This window comes from Trachypithecus francoisi, unplaced genomic scaffold (assembly GCF_009764315.1).
Source record: "Trachypithecus francoisi isolate TF-2019V2 unplaced genomic scaffold, Tfra_2.0 Lachesis_group17, whole genome shotgun sequence".
NCBI classification, from domain to species: Eukaryota; Metazoa; Chordata; class Mammalia; order Primates; family Cercopithecidae; genus Trachypithecus; species Trachypithecus francoisi.
The window spans coordinates 101,573,771-101,589,368 of record NW_022681462.1 but is presented as its reverse complement, the minus strand read 5'-3'; the positions used below and the strand labels follow the sequence as shown (position 1 = coordinate 101,589,368).

General features: G+C 41.9%; 1 protein-coding gene across 1 annotated transcript in view; it reads left to right on the top strand.

The window, feature by feature from the left end:
* The window catches only part of RNF144A (ring finger protein 144A), a 155,602-nt gene extending 140,967 nt beyond the window's left edge, over positions 1-14,635 (top strand). The window contains exons 9-10 of the mRNA XM_033176632.1: positions 11,446-11,689; positions 13,342-14,635. Of these exons, the coding sequence (XP_033032523.1) occupies positions 11,446-11,676 (231 nt within the window). The 3' untranslated portion in view covers positions 11,677-11,689; positions 13,342-14,635. The remainder of the gene's footprint in view (positions 1-11,445; positions 11,690-13,341) is intronic.
* The last annotated feature ends 963 nt before the right edge of the window (positions 14,636-15,598 follow it).

Sequence of the window (15,598 nt, the reverse complement as noted above, 5' to 3'; positions counted from 1 at the left end):
AATTGATAACACACAGTGAAGGAAGAGAGCCAGATAAAGTTTGCTCACCACTGATACTGGAGCAGGATGGACCAGAGGAAAGAAAGCAGAGACATTTATCCAGCTTCTCTGAGTCCCTGATAATGTGGAAGCAGAGTCTCTCCCCTGCCCAGGGAACTGGCTGATTAATCCTTAATCAGCTCAAATATTGAACTTCTGGTTCCTCTGCATTTTGAGATGCTCACATTACAGATTGGATAGTTTCCAGTGAGCACCAGTGAACCCATCAATCCTCTCCTTTGTCTAGAAACTCTTCTTTTGGTGGAACAAAACATACAGTAAGAAGACAAAACAATAAAAATGTATTAGAAATATTTTTGATCTGAGTACTGAGGAAAAAAAGGTTTGATAGTTTTCCAGAGGCTGAGCTTTAGGCAGGTGAGAGACATGATCAGCATTGCAGTTGGGAAGGAGGACACCTAGTCTGAATGCTAAGACTGGCTTAGAGGGCAAAACCTAGATTTGGTGGTAATCCAGGTAAGAAATGATGAAGCTCCTAACCACAGCACTGGCAGTTTGTTTGAAGAAAAGGCTCCTAACCACAGTATTGGCAGTTTGAAGAAAAGAAGACATATTTATGAGATGTTTACAGAATAGATCTTGGAAGTTGCTTTTGTGTAGAGATGTGGAGGTTATGGGGAGAAATAAGTGGCTCTCTGGATTTTGTCTCCAGACCCTGGATGAATGTGCACAGCTTCCAGGGCCTGGTTGATACAGGAGGAAGAGTGAGATGAGAGTGATTATGGGTTTAGTTTGCAGACAGGTTGAGCTTGATGTGCACACTTGGAACTTAGTGGAAATGTCCAAATGTCAGGTAAATATAAGAGAACAAAGGTTAGGAAAGTAATTAGGGTGGGACCTTAATTTTAGAGCCGTTGTGGTAAAGATGAACAGTAAGGATATGGGAGTCAAAGAGGTGTTTGAGAGAGAGTTATACCAAAGGAGAAGAGGTTCAAGGCAGCTGACCAACATTAAAGGATGGGCAAAAAAAGAGCAGCCACAGAAGGCACACTCAGAGGTGGCCCAAGTAGTAGAGGGAAAAAATGGGAGTAGAGAGCAAGACATTGCAAAAAGGAAGAAATGATCTAATGTCTAATGCTCCAGATAACTCAAGATCTTTCTGAAAGTACCCATTACCAATGGCAATAAGGAGATCATTAGTGATCTTGATAAATTCCACTTCATGAAATATGCCTTAGTCCATTTTCTGTTGTTATAATAGAATACCACATAGTGGGTAATTTATTAAGAAAAGTTTATTTAGCTTATGGTTCTGGGGGCTGAGAAGTCCAAGAGCATGGCACCAGCATCTGTTGAGGGTACCCATGGTGGAAAGTGGAAGGCAGAAGTGAAATGTGAGTACCTGAGACAGAGAGACACAACGGGGGTTGGACTGGCTTTCTAACAAACCAGGCTTGTGATAACTAACCTGCTTCCACAATAACAATATTAATTAGTTTATGAGGGTTTTGCCCTCATAACCTAAACTGCTGTAATTAGGCCCCACGTCTCAACACTGTTGCTTTGCATTGTGGATTAGGTTTCCTGTGCATGAACTTTTGGAGGACACATTAAAATCATAGCAGAAGAGAAAGAAGAAAACCAGAGACTAGGAAGCAGGGTTTGCCAAAGCATCTTCACATGCTTTGAAGATGTTTGAATGATGAAATAGAGAAAGAAACAGAGCAGTACCAAAGAGGAAAACTTCTTTTTAAAAAGATAAGGTGAAAGAGATTTAAGAGCATTTAAATGCTGATAAGGAACCAAGAATAAGCAGGGGATATCATGGAGTGAGGGGGCTTTAGGAAGAGGAGAACTCTTGTACTGTGACTTCAGGGGGAGGCTAACCCAAGGAGGGACAAGTGAACTAGTAGGCAGTGCCAAAGGAAGTTAAGGAGTTTCTGTCTTGAGGCTTTCAGAATCTCGCTGAAGTAAAAGGAAGAGTCCTGTGGTTTCAGTCATGGAGGGAAATGAACAGTGAGCACAGACCAACGCAGCCTATAGATTAATGAAGATTCTGGTAATAACTTTGATATACTTTCAGGAGGTTGGGAAAAGGGGAGACTGAAGTTGCCCAGAGGTAGGAAAGGATGAAAGGTGGTATTTGAGTTTCTCCTTGACACATGAATAAACAGATCTCAGTTTTCTATAAATTGTAATTGAGGATGAAAGGAATATTCACATGGACCCCAGAAAGTTCTAAGCAGCCCTGAAGACAGACCTAGAGGTAGCCAGGTAGGCAGAACCCCTTCAGGTCACTTGCATCAGATTAAATCACCAAGCCCTGCGAACTCAGGGCAGTAGTAGGTCTTTCCTGGCCATGACAGGTAAATAAAACATTCTGTGACAATCTACATTCTGAGACAGCTCTGTGATAAAGTGAGCCTACAATCATAGTGCAGTGATAATTCTAGCTAATGTTTATAGGCTGTCTGCTATGTGCTAGGTACCACTCTGAGCGTTTTCCATGTGTTGACTTATGTAATTCTTATAACATTCTGACGAGGTAGGTACCATTATTCTTCCCAACATACACATGAGAAAACTGATGCAGAAAGAGGTTAATGAACTCATCTCACATCATATGGCCAATAAGCACATCTTGATCTTTAGTGTGGAAGTCATGTTGTCATCCACTGCACTGAACTGTCTCTTGAAATAGATGCTGAAAAAAGTGAAAATGTTTGTGAATAAAGAATCAAGGGCTGGGCACGGTGGCTCACACCTGTAATCCCAGCATTTTGGGAGGCTGAGGCGGGCAGATCATGAGGTCAGGAGATCGAGACCATCCTGTCTAACATGGTGAAACCCCATCTCTACTAAAAATTCAAAACAAAATTAGCCAGGTGTGGTGGTAGGCGCCTGTAGTCCCAGCTACTCGGGAGGCTGAGGCAGGAGAATGGAGTGAACCTGGGAGGCAGAGTTTGCAGTGAACCAAGATTGTGCCACTGCACTCCAGCCTGGGTGACAAAGTAAGACTCTGTCTCAAAAAAAGAAAAAAAAATCAAGAAGAGTTCCATGGCATAGGTAGCATGTGAACTGAGTTTATGCCTTATTTCCTAGGCAGTTAAGTGACTTGATGAGAGGTATGTTTTAGCAAGTGTAATCCAGCAGCAATGTGAAGATGGGCTGTGAGAGAGAATGGAGTCAGGAATACCAACTTGTAGTAATGAGGAACATAGTTATTACATTAAAAGGACTTCTGTGCCAGGAACTTTGCCTGGCAGTTACAGTATATATGGTATAAGCTAACCTTTCTTGAGTGGTTAACATGTCTCCCATGAGGCGCTTTGTGTTTTAGGCACATTTTCTTTTCAGATACACTCAACAACATTATGAGTTTGACATTCTCATTTTCACTTTATAACTGAGCACCAGCAGCGTAGAAATGTGATGTAACTGGCCTGAGGTCCCACAGCTAAGAAGGAGCAGAATGGAATGGAATTGCAGATGCTCTGATCCCAAAAGCAGCCGTCTGAACCAGTACTTGATGATCACCTTTCATGATATATTAGTTCAGACACTTTGGCCCGAAAGTACAAAATGCCACTCTTTTAAGTGCACGAGAAAAAAGAGATGGATTTATGAGATGATATAGACAAGAATGTACATGATTCTCCTATTTCCTGGGAAAAGGGTGTGGACTTTCTAGTGAATTCAGATGGTTCTCTCCAACTCTTTTGCACTGACCTTTTTCCTTTACTGAAGACTGATTCTGTAAGTTTCCCACACATCCATTTTCTGATTGAAACTGTTCTTAAGTTTCTATTTCTTTTGTCCAAAAAGGATTTAGATCAACACTGGAATCTCTTGGTTCCAAATCCAAATTCCTGGAAAAAAACTCTTGATTCCTGGAACAAACTCATCAAATGCCTTCTTCTGGCTCCATCAACTGAAGTCAGGGCCTGGAGCTATTGTAAAATGACTGCTTCCATATTGACCATGTCAGATAGGGGGAGTTTAGACAGGCAGGTTCCTCAAAAGTGGGATGGGATTGACAAAGATTCTTTCCTTGGCCACACTTTTGTGGAAAAAGGATCCTGGAAAAGAAATATTATCTTTTGCTGCCAAAACTGGCTGAGATTGGATAGGTTCTTTTATAAAGTTTTATTAAAATTAGGTTTAGTATTAATTGTACACTAGTGCAGAACTAGAATTTGGTCTTCTCCATTAAAATTATGTGAAAATGCATGTCACAGAAATAACCAAATATCTTTGGCAATTGCATAATTATCATAATGAACTCTCATCATATTTTTAAGCATGGCCATATGGCCATTTTAAGTCTTTTGTTATTTATGGACAGTTATTATTTCACTTTGGTTCTTCTCTGAAAGCATTTTAAATCAGCTACAGTCCAAACTTGCTTCTTCTTTAAACATATTCATGGAAAAGACTATGAAAGTTACTTTTAAAATACAGGCTTCTGCTGAAAACTTTAAGATCATACCAGCGGACTGGGTAAGAATTTGCAGAACTCTAACGAAGAAACCGATGGCTTCATGAAAGTTCTATCCCAAACTCAAGAATAACAAGAATTACATGGGACTGAATGAACTGGTGAGGACAATATTTTAGTGACTTTTTGTTTGAAATGTTGCTGGTTCTCCAATATTTTGTTTTCTAAATTTAAGAAAAGTTTTTCTCTTTTATGTTAAGCTATCTATAGCTTAGAACAATTTGGTAATGTATACCTTTGTGAATAAAAAGGAAATAATTACTTTTTCCTCCTGCCTGATCCCTCTGGAATTAGAAAACTATTAGTAAACATTTTTATTTTATGGTAATGTAGTTATTTGCATATGTGCAGTAAGAATATGTTCTCCTTGTAACAGTACACAATTGAAAACATTGGATATATTATAAAGGCCTTAACTGGAATGTTGTATCTTCAGATATGACCATACGACTTTAAGAAACTAAGGTTGACTTTATGGAGTCAATAAAGCCTCTTGGAAAAAAATTATCACTATGATGTGTTGCATACTTGGTTCACTTACATAGTTTTCTTCCAGGTAAATAAAGAGTGTCACTTCCTGGCAGGCCCAGGAACCCTAGGATATTTTGGAGACCTATAAAAGGGATATTCACTCAAATCCCTAACTGTTTCAGAAACAGCCTGAGAGTGCGTCCTTGGCTTAGCTTTCCTGTTTTAAGAGGCTTTTAACTGTTCAGTCTGAGATTCTCCTAAAAGTTCCAGGAAAGTAAACGCAAAAAGAGCCTAGGTGGTCAATCATTATTTTTGCTGCATTTATATAAACAATCAAGCCACGTTAATGAGACTAAACTTATCTTGCAAGCAAATCGGTCTTTGCTTATTTTTGATAGGAATGGGGGTGAATGGAGAGAGATAAATTATGTTTCAGAAGAAAACTATAGCACACCCCTTATTGAATTTTAGTCCTGCTCATTGTTTATGTGCTTTTCTGATTTGTCTACACACTGGACTGGATCCTGAATTCTCCAAGTTTCCTCCCAATCTGGCAACCACACTCCAGACTAATATTTCCAATTTTCTCCAGCCCTTCGGACTTGGAAGCATTAAAATTAAAACTGCTCCTTTCCTGCAGCCCCAAAAGCTGAAGCTGGAGGACTTGATACAGACATCAGAGAGATCACCACAATAGCTCAGGGGTAGACAACCTTCATGACGTTAAAACTGAAAACCAGGAAGGTCTATCAGCTTGCCACTGCCTGCTCCCGCTCCGTCTGAAGAGGCTTCAAACGAAGTGTTTAGAAATCTTTTTGATTGGTTGCCCTCTGGGCTCAGAAACTGAGTTTCCAACTATTAATCTTTTTTTCCATTAAAAAAATCCCCTCATTAAATGCCTGACTGCTAGCACCATCCAGTCTGTTGGAACTATCAAGTCCCAGCAGGTGACTCAGTGGTTCCTTAGTGAACAAAAGGTGACCACATGAGAAAAAGAATGTCTCTTCTTTCCTTGAACAAGAGGAAGGACTGACAAAAACTCCTTGCTTGGCCAAACTGTAGCCAGTCTCCTGAAGCTTCTCCTATGTCTACCTGTGTACTTCCTTGTAAAGTCCAGTTCTTGGGCCAAGAACCCTGCTAAGTCAGTTTATCAAGAACTCCCCACTCTTGATATCTGATACAGTAATCTTCAATATATGACCAAGTTTCTCATTTTCCATCATCCCCAGGTGATATCTGATCACCATGGCCTGTGATCAGAATCTTGTTAGATTTCTTTAGCTAGAATCCCTGCACCCTCACCCCTGATATCTCCTCTTAGTAATTTTCTATCCAGTGGTCCCCACCCTACTCCTTGACTATAAATTCCCACTTACCAGTGCTGCACTCCGAGTTGGTCCCAATCTCTCTTCCCTATTGCAAAATCCCATTGCAGTGGTCCCTGTATTGTGATGCGCTTTACACAAGTATCATTGAGTAAGGTTTTCTTTAACACGGTGATGCCATCTTAGAGAAATGCATTCTCCATAATATTGAATCTGAGTGTCATCTGTAAGAGGTGGGTTGTTTATAACACATTTTAAAGATGAGAAAATTAAAACAGTAATTCATTTGGGTAGTGAAATGAATTACTCTGGCACTGTGTAACTTTATAGTGAAAATGGTGATAGGATCTAATGATTGGCTTTCAGGCATTATAGAAGAAAGAAGAATCAACAGTGGGTTGAGCTTCAGATCCCTGTGGCCAAGAGGTTGGTGCTGCTAACAGAAACAATAAGCAGAAGAAGCAGAAAGAGAAGGTGATAGCAGTGATTTTGAGCATGATATGTTCATCCAGATTGAGACCATCAGAGGAGAGGAAGAGCATTTCAAAATGCAGACTGCGCTGGAGACTCCGAATCAGACAAGAGAAGCCAGGCTGAAGATAACAGCCCAAGGGCTAGGGGTTTTACTGAGCATAACAGAAGTAGCTGTGTATGAGTGAGGAAACAGAATTAGAACAATGAGAGATGGCAGATAGAGATGGGGACTAAGCTTTCAAGTTCTAAGAAAGAATGATCTTGGAGGATGCCATCAAAGCAAGGTCACAGATAACGTGGAGATGGCCATGAAGAGTCTGGGACCCAAGGGGCTTGCATAGACCTGAGTATCATCACCCCATATGCTGAAGTCACCACACACACTTAAGTGGAGGCTGCCTGGCACCTCCTGGGTTCCAGCCTCCGAGCTGGGTGCCCTTTTTCACAGGTTATTACAGCGCCTTATCTTCACAGCAACCCTGCAAGATAGCTTTTGTCTGTATTTCAGCTGAGGAACCTGGAAACTGAGAGAGTAACTTGCCCTAAGTCAATAGTAGCCCAGCAAGGAAGCCAATCGGCTCAGTCAGCCTCCAAAGCCCGTGACTTCACATGGGGCTTGTCCAGATGTACCTGGTGGGTGTTGAGCTGGGGGCAGCTGTGTGGGAGGTTAACTCAGCACATCAAATGTAGAGGTTTTGGCCACCCTCCCATTGCCTTCCACTGTCTCCTGCACGACCAGGAGGACCATGCCACAGCCTCCAGGGCTGGCTGGGACTGGCTGTTTCATCTGTGTGGCCAACAAATCTTTATCTTACTTCTTAGCAACAAATTAATCCTATTTTGAGAACAAGCTTGAGCACCAGAGGGCTATTTGGTTGGAAGTTTTTCTACCAAGCATTGTTTTTCTCATAACATCATTCCAGCATTGCCTATTTTCCCTTCTGAGTGGCTTCAATACCTTCATTTCCTTCACATTCTCTCTTTCCATCCCCTGGTCTCTTTGTTGTTGTTGATTTCTGTATCACTTGCTCCCTCTCATTCATATTCCCATCTTTCCCACTCCTTCTCTTTCTTCTTCTCTCTGCCTGACTCTTTTGTTCTTATTCAGGCAGCTTAAAATACAACACTTTTTAATGAATCTCTAGCCATTTGTAAATAAACACAAGGTAACCACTTATGTTTTATTCCCTCCCAAATTTTGGAGGGTTGAGCACAGGGAATTTGAGTTCAGGGAGATGAGAACTCAGGCGCAGGCTTATACTAGAGAAGTTTATGTAAAAAGCACTCCATAAGATGGTAAAGACACAATTTCTAACTAGAAGTTTCTTAACATCCCAGAGATTAACTTGCTGAAATAGTTAAAAATTTTGTTTATAATGACAAGGAACAGCTTAGCTTCCAACATGTTGTCAACAGCTCTCCTGCTTGAACTTTTCAAGGTTTTGAGTTGTCTTTTTGTGTGCCTGGAAGTGCTAACACGAAGACACAATTGTCTCTCAATCTAAATGTTGCACATAGATGAGAAGGTTCACAGTGTCTTCCAAGTATCAGGGATGTCCCAGTATTAACCAGACTGAACTTTGAGTCTCTAGGAGACTTCTAGAAAAATGAAACTTCAAAGGCCACATTCAGCAGAATTAGTAAAATGGAGCTTTTCTTTTCTCTCTCTCTATTTATTTTTTAATCTTCTTGAGACAGGGTTTGACTCTGTTGCCCAGTCTATAGTACAGTGGTGCTATCACAGCTTACTGTAGGTTTGCCCTCTCTGGACCCAGGTAATCCTCCCATCTCAGCCCCCCGAGTAGCTGTGACTACAGGCTTGTGCCACCACATCCAGCTAATTTTTGTATTTTTTTGTAGAGAAGGGTTTTTGCCATGTTGCCTAGTCTGAGAAATGGAGCTTTTTTTTTTTTTTTTTTTTTTTTTAAATAAAGAACAGCGTGAGGTCAAGGGAAAACATTGTGACTGCTTTTCAGAGTTTAGCTTTTTCCTACTGGTGTGAGCCTATTGGGGATTACATTGTGTCCCTCCAAAAGTTATGTTGAAGTCCCCCCTCCCAGTACATGAGAACGTAACCTTACTTGGAAATAGAGAGTGTTCGCAGATATAATCAAGTTAGGATCAGGTATTACTAGATTAGAAAGGACATTAATCCAATGACTACTGTCTTTATAACATTAGGGGAATCTGGACGCATACACCCAGAGGCAAGTGCTGTGTGGAAACAGAGATGCACTGAGAGCGCTCCATACGATGGAGGAGGTAACGATTGAAGTCATGCTGCCACAAGCCAAAAAAGTCCCACAATTGCCAACAACCACCAGAAGCTAGGGAGAAGCCAAGAAAGATTCTGGCCAGTCTCAGGAATGCTGCCCTGAGGACCACCCTGACCCTGGACTTCATCCTCCAGAACTGTGCACCAATATGTCTCTCTTGTTTTGAGGCTGCTTTGCTGAGAATTTTTTTTTTTTTTTTTCTGAGATGGAGTCTCACTCCATCACCCAGGCTGGAGTGCAATGGCATGATCTCAGCTCACTACAACCTCCACCTCCCAGGTTCAAGTGATTCTTCTGCCTCAGCTTCTCAAGTAGCTGGGATTACAGGAGCGTACCACCATGCCAGGCTAATTTTTTGTATTTTTAGTAGAGACAGAGTTTCACTATGTTGACCAGGCTGGCCTTGAACTCCTGACCTCATGTGCTCCACCCTCCTCGCCCTCCCAAAGTGCAGGGATTAGAGGCGTGAGCCAGTGCACCTGGCCTTTGCTGTGATATTTTTTACAGAAGCCCTGGGAAACTGACACAGAGCCAGCTGCAGATGTGTGGTTGGGCAGAAATGCGACGGGCAGTGACTTGGATTTCCCTAGCATGTTCGGAAGCACTGCGGAGCTCCTCATGTGCCTGATGGTCAGGGACAAAGTGTGGGCCAGCAGCACACTCCTTCTTTGGACAAGGTCTTAGGGCAAAAACATTAGTCAGACAGTGAAATTTCACATCACAGCCTCACTACTTCCTGGCCGTGTGACTTGGCCTGAGTCATTTACATTTGGCTCCATGTCTCAATTCCAGTTTCATTGCAGCACCTATGTGATCACATTTCTGTGATGATTACAGGTAAATATCATCATGGGTGAAGTATAAGAAGGAGGCCTGGCATTTACTAATTACAAGATAACTCTCCTCCCTACACTGTGCTTCTTGAGCTGTGGGATCCTGAATGGATTCCCTCCTGGTGATAGTCAGTGTTGTATGTCAGTGTGGCGAGGCTACAGTCTCCAGTCACTCAACAAACCCTCGTCTAGGTGTTGTTCTGAAGCTATTTTGTAGATGTGATATCACATTTACCACCAGTTTGCTTTAAATGAAGAAGGCCATCTTTGATATTCTGGGTAGGCTTGGTCCACTTCACTTGAAGGCCTTCAAAGAAGAAAGAGCTGAGGTTCTCCTGAGGAAGAAATTCCACCTGGAACTCTAGTGCCTGCTCCTGCTCAACAGGTTCCAGCCTGCCCTAAGGATTTTGGATTTGCCTAGGCAGCCCCCCACGTTGCCTAAGCCAGTTGCTACTGGTTTTGTTTTTAGGTCGTTCCACTTGATGACAGTAAGAAGTAGAATGACAGTAGCTCGATGGTGCTGTAACAAATGCCTAAAAATGGGGAAGTAGCTTTGGCATTGGGCAATGAGCAGAGGCTGGGTAAATGTTTAGCCACATGCTAGACAAAGCCCAGATTGCCTTGAGCAGACTGTTGGTAGAAATTTGGAAGCTACAGGTGCTGCTAGTGAGGGCACAGATGATTCTTGCTATAGAATCACAGAAGGCTTTGCCCAGTCACATCCTTCTGCTGTGGAAAGCAAAACTTGTAATCAATGAACTCGGATGTTTAACAGAGGACATTTCAAAGCAAAGTATGGAAGGTATGGCCTGGTTTCTCTCGGCTGCTTACAGATGAATGGAGGGAAGAACTGTTAAGCAAAGAGAAGCCAGAGCTTGAGAAAGAACTGCCTGTCAGGCTTGTAGAATCCTGCAGGAACCTCAGGAAATGGATGGACTTCTCTAAGAGCCATCCTTCAATGTTTTCTGCCATTTGTCTCTCCTCTTCCTCCCGCATTCCATTTTAAGAGCATATTATTTTATTTTCTCACTTATCTTGCCACAGAATATTGCTGATTTATTTACCTGTCTCCTCCCAGCTAGTGTCTGCTTGAAGGCAATGGCAATGTCTCCACTGGGTTTTAGAGCTTAGTGGTGTCAGGTACAAAGCAAAAAATAGATATTTGTGGAATGAGTGAATGAATGCATGAACCAACTTTGGGACACGTGCTGAATGATCAGGATTTAAAGATATTCTGGAAAATCAGAAAGACCAGAAAGGCATTTCCTTGACTGGGATCCAAGTGTGTACCTCAAAGGGGCTGAGCTAAAGCCAGCATCATGGGCCAGAATGAACTGGTGTTGACCTGGAATCTGTGGACTGACACTCCTCATGGCTTCCTGTCCTTCTGTCCTTGAATTTCCCTCTGTCCCATATGTATCACAAGACTCCTTTGAACTCTCCACCACTTCTCCAGCCTCACCTGTCTATGATCCACCCCATCTACCCTGCCCATACCAGACAAGCTTGAGTTCCCCCAAAGAACCCTGTCGCCACTCAGGCCCTTACCTGGCTGTTTCCTTTGCTAGGGATCCACCCTGTCTCCATCCCTGAGAAGGTCTACTCCTCTTTCAAGACCAAGCTCATGCAGTAGCCCCTGTGGGAAGCCTTTCTCAGTCTCCTCCTCACCCCACGTTTGGTTGTTGGGAAACCATTCCGCTTTATACTTTCTCATGCTGGATTACAAATGTGTCTATCACTCCCCGGAATTGAGTATTGGCTCTGGAGGCAGGAATGATGTGATGTTCATATTTGTATGAAGGCCAACAAGAGGTCAGAACACTGTGTGATTCATATTCATATTTATAGATTTACACATATATGATGTTCTGAAAAAGGGCAGTAGAACGTCCTAAGGAATGGGTAATAAGGAATGAATCATTTTTAAAATGAACTCAAAGTCACCCCTGGAGATAATGAGGTGTCCTCATGAGGTCTGGCAATCTTAGCCTATGCAAGTAGAGGAACCCAATGCCTGGCCCATTGACTGTGTTAAATAACCATTGTTATTTCAGTGAAGAGTAAAGATTACAACAAACTGATGTTTGTTAAGCACATAAGCTATGCCATATGCTGTTCTAAGCACATCCCATGTGTGAACTTATTTAATCCTTACATCTTATTTAATCCATACATGAAGTGAAGCTATAAATTGGTCCTTGTAGGGTCACACCACTGTGAATTCAGAATATTCTGCTAACTCTTCAACCCAGGTCCTCAATCTGGTCTGTGCAGCGTGCAAGGGCATGGGGGAGGCCCACTTCAAACATCAGCTCTTCTTTGAGCATATTCCTCCATTCTTTTGTTCTCAGGCCCATTAACCCTCACAGAGCAGGGTCTGTCCATTCAACATCCCCCTTACCTGACTATCCTGTCCCTTTAGAACAAATCTCTTGCCCCATCCTCAAGAGAAGACTGCAAGTTCCAGAGGGCAGGAGTGATTCTGCCTAATACTCCCCAGAGCCCATATCAACACCTTGCACAGAGGACACATGAAATACATTAAATTACAATGACTCTGTTACATGTTCCTGGTTTTCAGGAATTTGGGAGCGTGCATCACATAAACAAAAGTCAGTGGATTTCTGGCCACCAGAGCTTTCCTCTCATAACACTTACCACCAGGGCATGATAAAAACTGTGCTCGTTCTGGGCCTGCCTACCCATCCGTTTACCCACCTTGCAGCCTACTGGCACACCTACTATATATAACTCCACCCTCCATCCTAGCAAGCATATGTGAGTGCAACCATACCCCATACCAAATGTAATCTTAATATACAATCATACAAATTGAAATGGATTTCTAGTTGACATGTTATTTTTATAGATATTTGAAAAAACATTCAATTGTACTTACAGCTTTTAAAAATTTTTTGTGGTCAATAATTTGTTGTAGTTGTCTTAAATATTTTGCTGGGCCCTTAAAAGCTCTATGCACTTGGTACTTCTCTTTATTGTATAAAGAATTAAATTAGTTCAAGCTCATTATATGTCTGTCCTTTCATCTGGGTTATAAGCTTTGTGGGGCAGATACGTCTGTGTCTATGTCACCCCCAGAGCCCCCCACACTGAGCAGAGTACCTGAAACTTAGGAGGTGAACAATGAGTATAACAAAGAAAAGAAAGGAAGAGAAAAAGGAAGGAAGGAAAAAAGGAAGGATGGAAGGAAGGAGAGAAGGGAAGAAAGGAGGAGGGAAGGAAGGAACCCCTGTATCTTTAGAATTTATTTGGACGAGATGGGATTGAGTGATCAAAGAATGCCATGGAAGAGGAGGTTCTCATTTTTTTCTATAGCATGGCTTGAATTTTTTTAAGGGTAAGAATTATTAGCAAAAGTTTTATTTCAGTTACAAATACTTGCATTCCAGGCACAATTGCTACTACCCTTCCCAAAATTTTTTTTATACTCATGGATTCTACAGATCAGAAGTTGGGCAGGGCACAGTGTGGATGGTGGATGGCTCACCTCTGCTCCATGACACCTGCAACCCCAGATGGGAATAATAAAAGGTTGGGAAGACATCTTTCCCATTCTACCCCACACTCCAACCAGAATCATCAGAAGGCATCTTTATTTGTATCTCATGGTTGATGGCAGCTAGAGCGACAGCTGGGCTATCAGCTGGAACATCCCCCACCACACAGTGTTCTCTTCTCATGGGCCAGTTTGAGCTTCCTCCTAGCATGGTGGGCTCCAAGTGACTAAGGCTAAAGTATTAGCATATCTATGACACAGTGCTATGGACTGAACATCTCTCCCAAAATTTCATGTGTTGGAATCTTAATCTCTAAATCTCTCAATTTATATGTTGATGGTGTTTGGAAGTGGGGTTTTAAAGAGGCAATTAGAAATAGGTAAGGTCATCAGGGCCCCCATGATGGGACTGGTAGCTTTATAAGAAGAAGAAGAAAGAACTTAGATAGCACATTTGCTTTTTTAGTCATTTGATGCCTCCTGCCATGTCACGACAAAGCAGAAAGGTTCTCACCAGATGTAGCCAGCTGATCTTGGACTTCTCAGCCTCCAAAACTGTGAGTAAAATAACCTGTATTTTTTGTAAATTACCCAGTCTCAGGTGTTCTGTATGGCCCCAGAAAATGGATTAAGACATTCAGCCTTGAAAGACACATGACATCACTTCCACTATATGCTACTGACCAAGCCTGTTGCAAAGGTTGCTGAGGCCTGAGGGGAGGGGACATGTGAGGCGGGTCATATTGTTGAGGCCTCCTTAAAAAGTGCAATGTGCCGTTACTGGTTCACCCTGTAAAATGTATTTCTTACTGTACTTTGTGGTCAAAAAAGTTTGAAAAATCTCCGCTTCTTATTGTGTATGTTGTGAATAACCACAAGTATTGCATCAGGCTATTTTGGTGGACATTTGTTTCTAATTTTTCTTACTTGCAAGATCAGTGCTGCAGTGAGCCTTCCTCTGTTTCTGTATGCACGTGGAGTCGTTTCCTGGATAAGTATGCTGAAAACTCCAAGCCCTTTCCCTAGGGCTTGCCGAGGGGAAGATGGCCTGTGTGGTTGAGGGTTTTTTTCTAATTTCAAATATGTGCTACTGTATAAGAAATCCATTGTTAATATAATTGATTCCTATTTTGTACTAAAATGATACTGTAATTTCTTACTTTACTAGAAATTATTTGTAAATATAGCTTTTTTTTTTTTTTTCCAATTTTTGGGTTATAAATGATTCTGTTGCCACACTATATTTTTTGTTAGCCTGATTGCTACCTTAGGAGTTTCATGGAAAGAGAATAAATGGTTCAGAGGAGACCAAAACCACTTTAAAGTTTCCTGGTACATATTGCCAATCAATAGGATGCTCTTTCAGCTAGGCTGTGGAGATGAAACAAAACCTTTTGAAACCCTGTTCGTGTGGCTGTATTAAGTCCTCCTGAATATAATTAGAGAAAATTTAAAGTAGCACAAAGTAAGCAATTATCAGAAGAATAACTTCCAGTTAGTTCATAACTCAGTTTCTGAACCACTCGTTGGCACACCAGTGGGTGCATACAACCCTGTATACAGTGCTTGCAAGGAGGCAGGGGGGTCTGTAGCATCACTCATCCGAAGACATACATCTCGGGAGTTTTTGTGAATGAGCAATAGTTCGTTGGCCACGGATGTCCTGTGGGACAGGCTGTGGGGAAGCCTGTCCTGCAGGGGTGCGTGTAGCTAGTGCCAGTCATGGTTTATGACAGCAGAGTAACTCATATCAAACACCTGACTCTGAGGCAGCACCTTCCTCCTCAGCAAGATCTTGCAAAATTGGACTCTTTGTTGCTTACAGCATCTGTTCAATTCAGTTTAGCACTCAGGGTGTGCCAGCCTCTGTGCTAGAAATACAGATGTAGACTGTTTTTTTTGGTTCATTGCTGGGGAAGCTAGTCTAGAAGACAGAGAGAGGTCGGTGAGCAAATGCTTAGAACACAATAGGATAGTAATGATAAAGACACATACAAACTAATGCCAAATGTTTTCATCATCCTGTGAATAAGAAGTTATAATAGAGTAAGCCTCTTCTGGTAAGTATAATGGTGGTGGAGGGATACAATTTTCCCAGAGGAGTGAATGTTTAAACTGAATCGTGAAAGATAAAGTATTTACTGGACAGAAAAAAGAATGAAGGTGATTTCAGGCAGGGACAATTTGCCAACAAACATACTTTG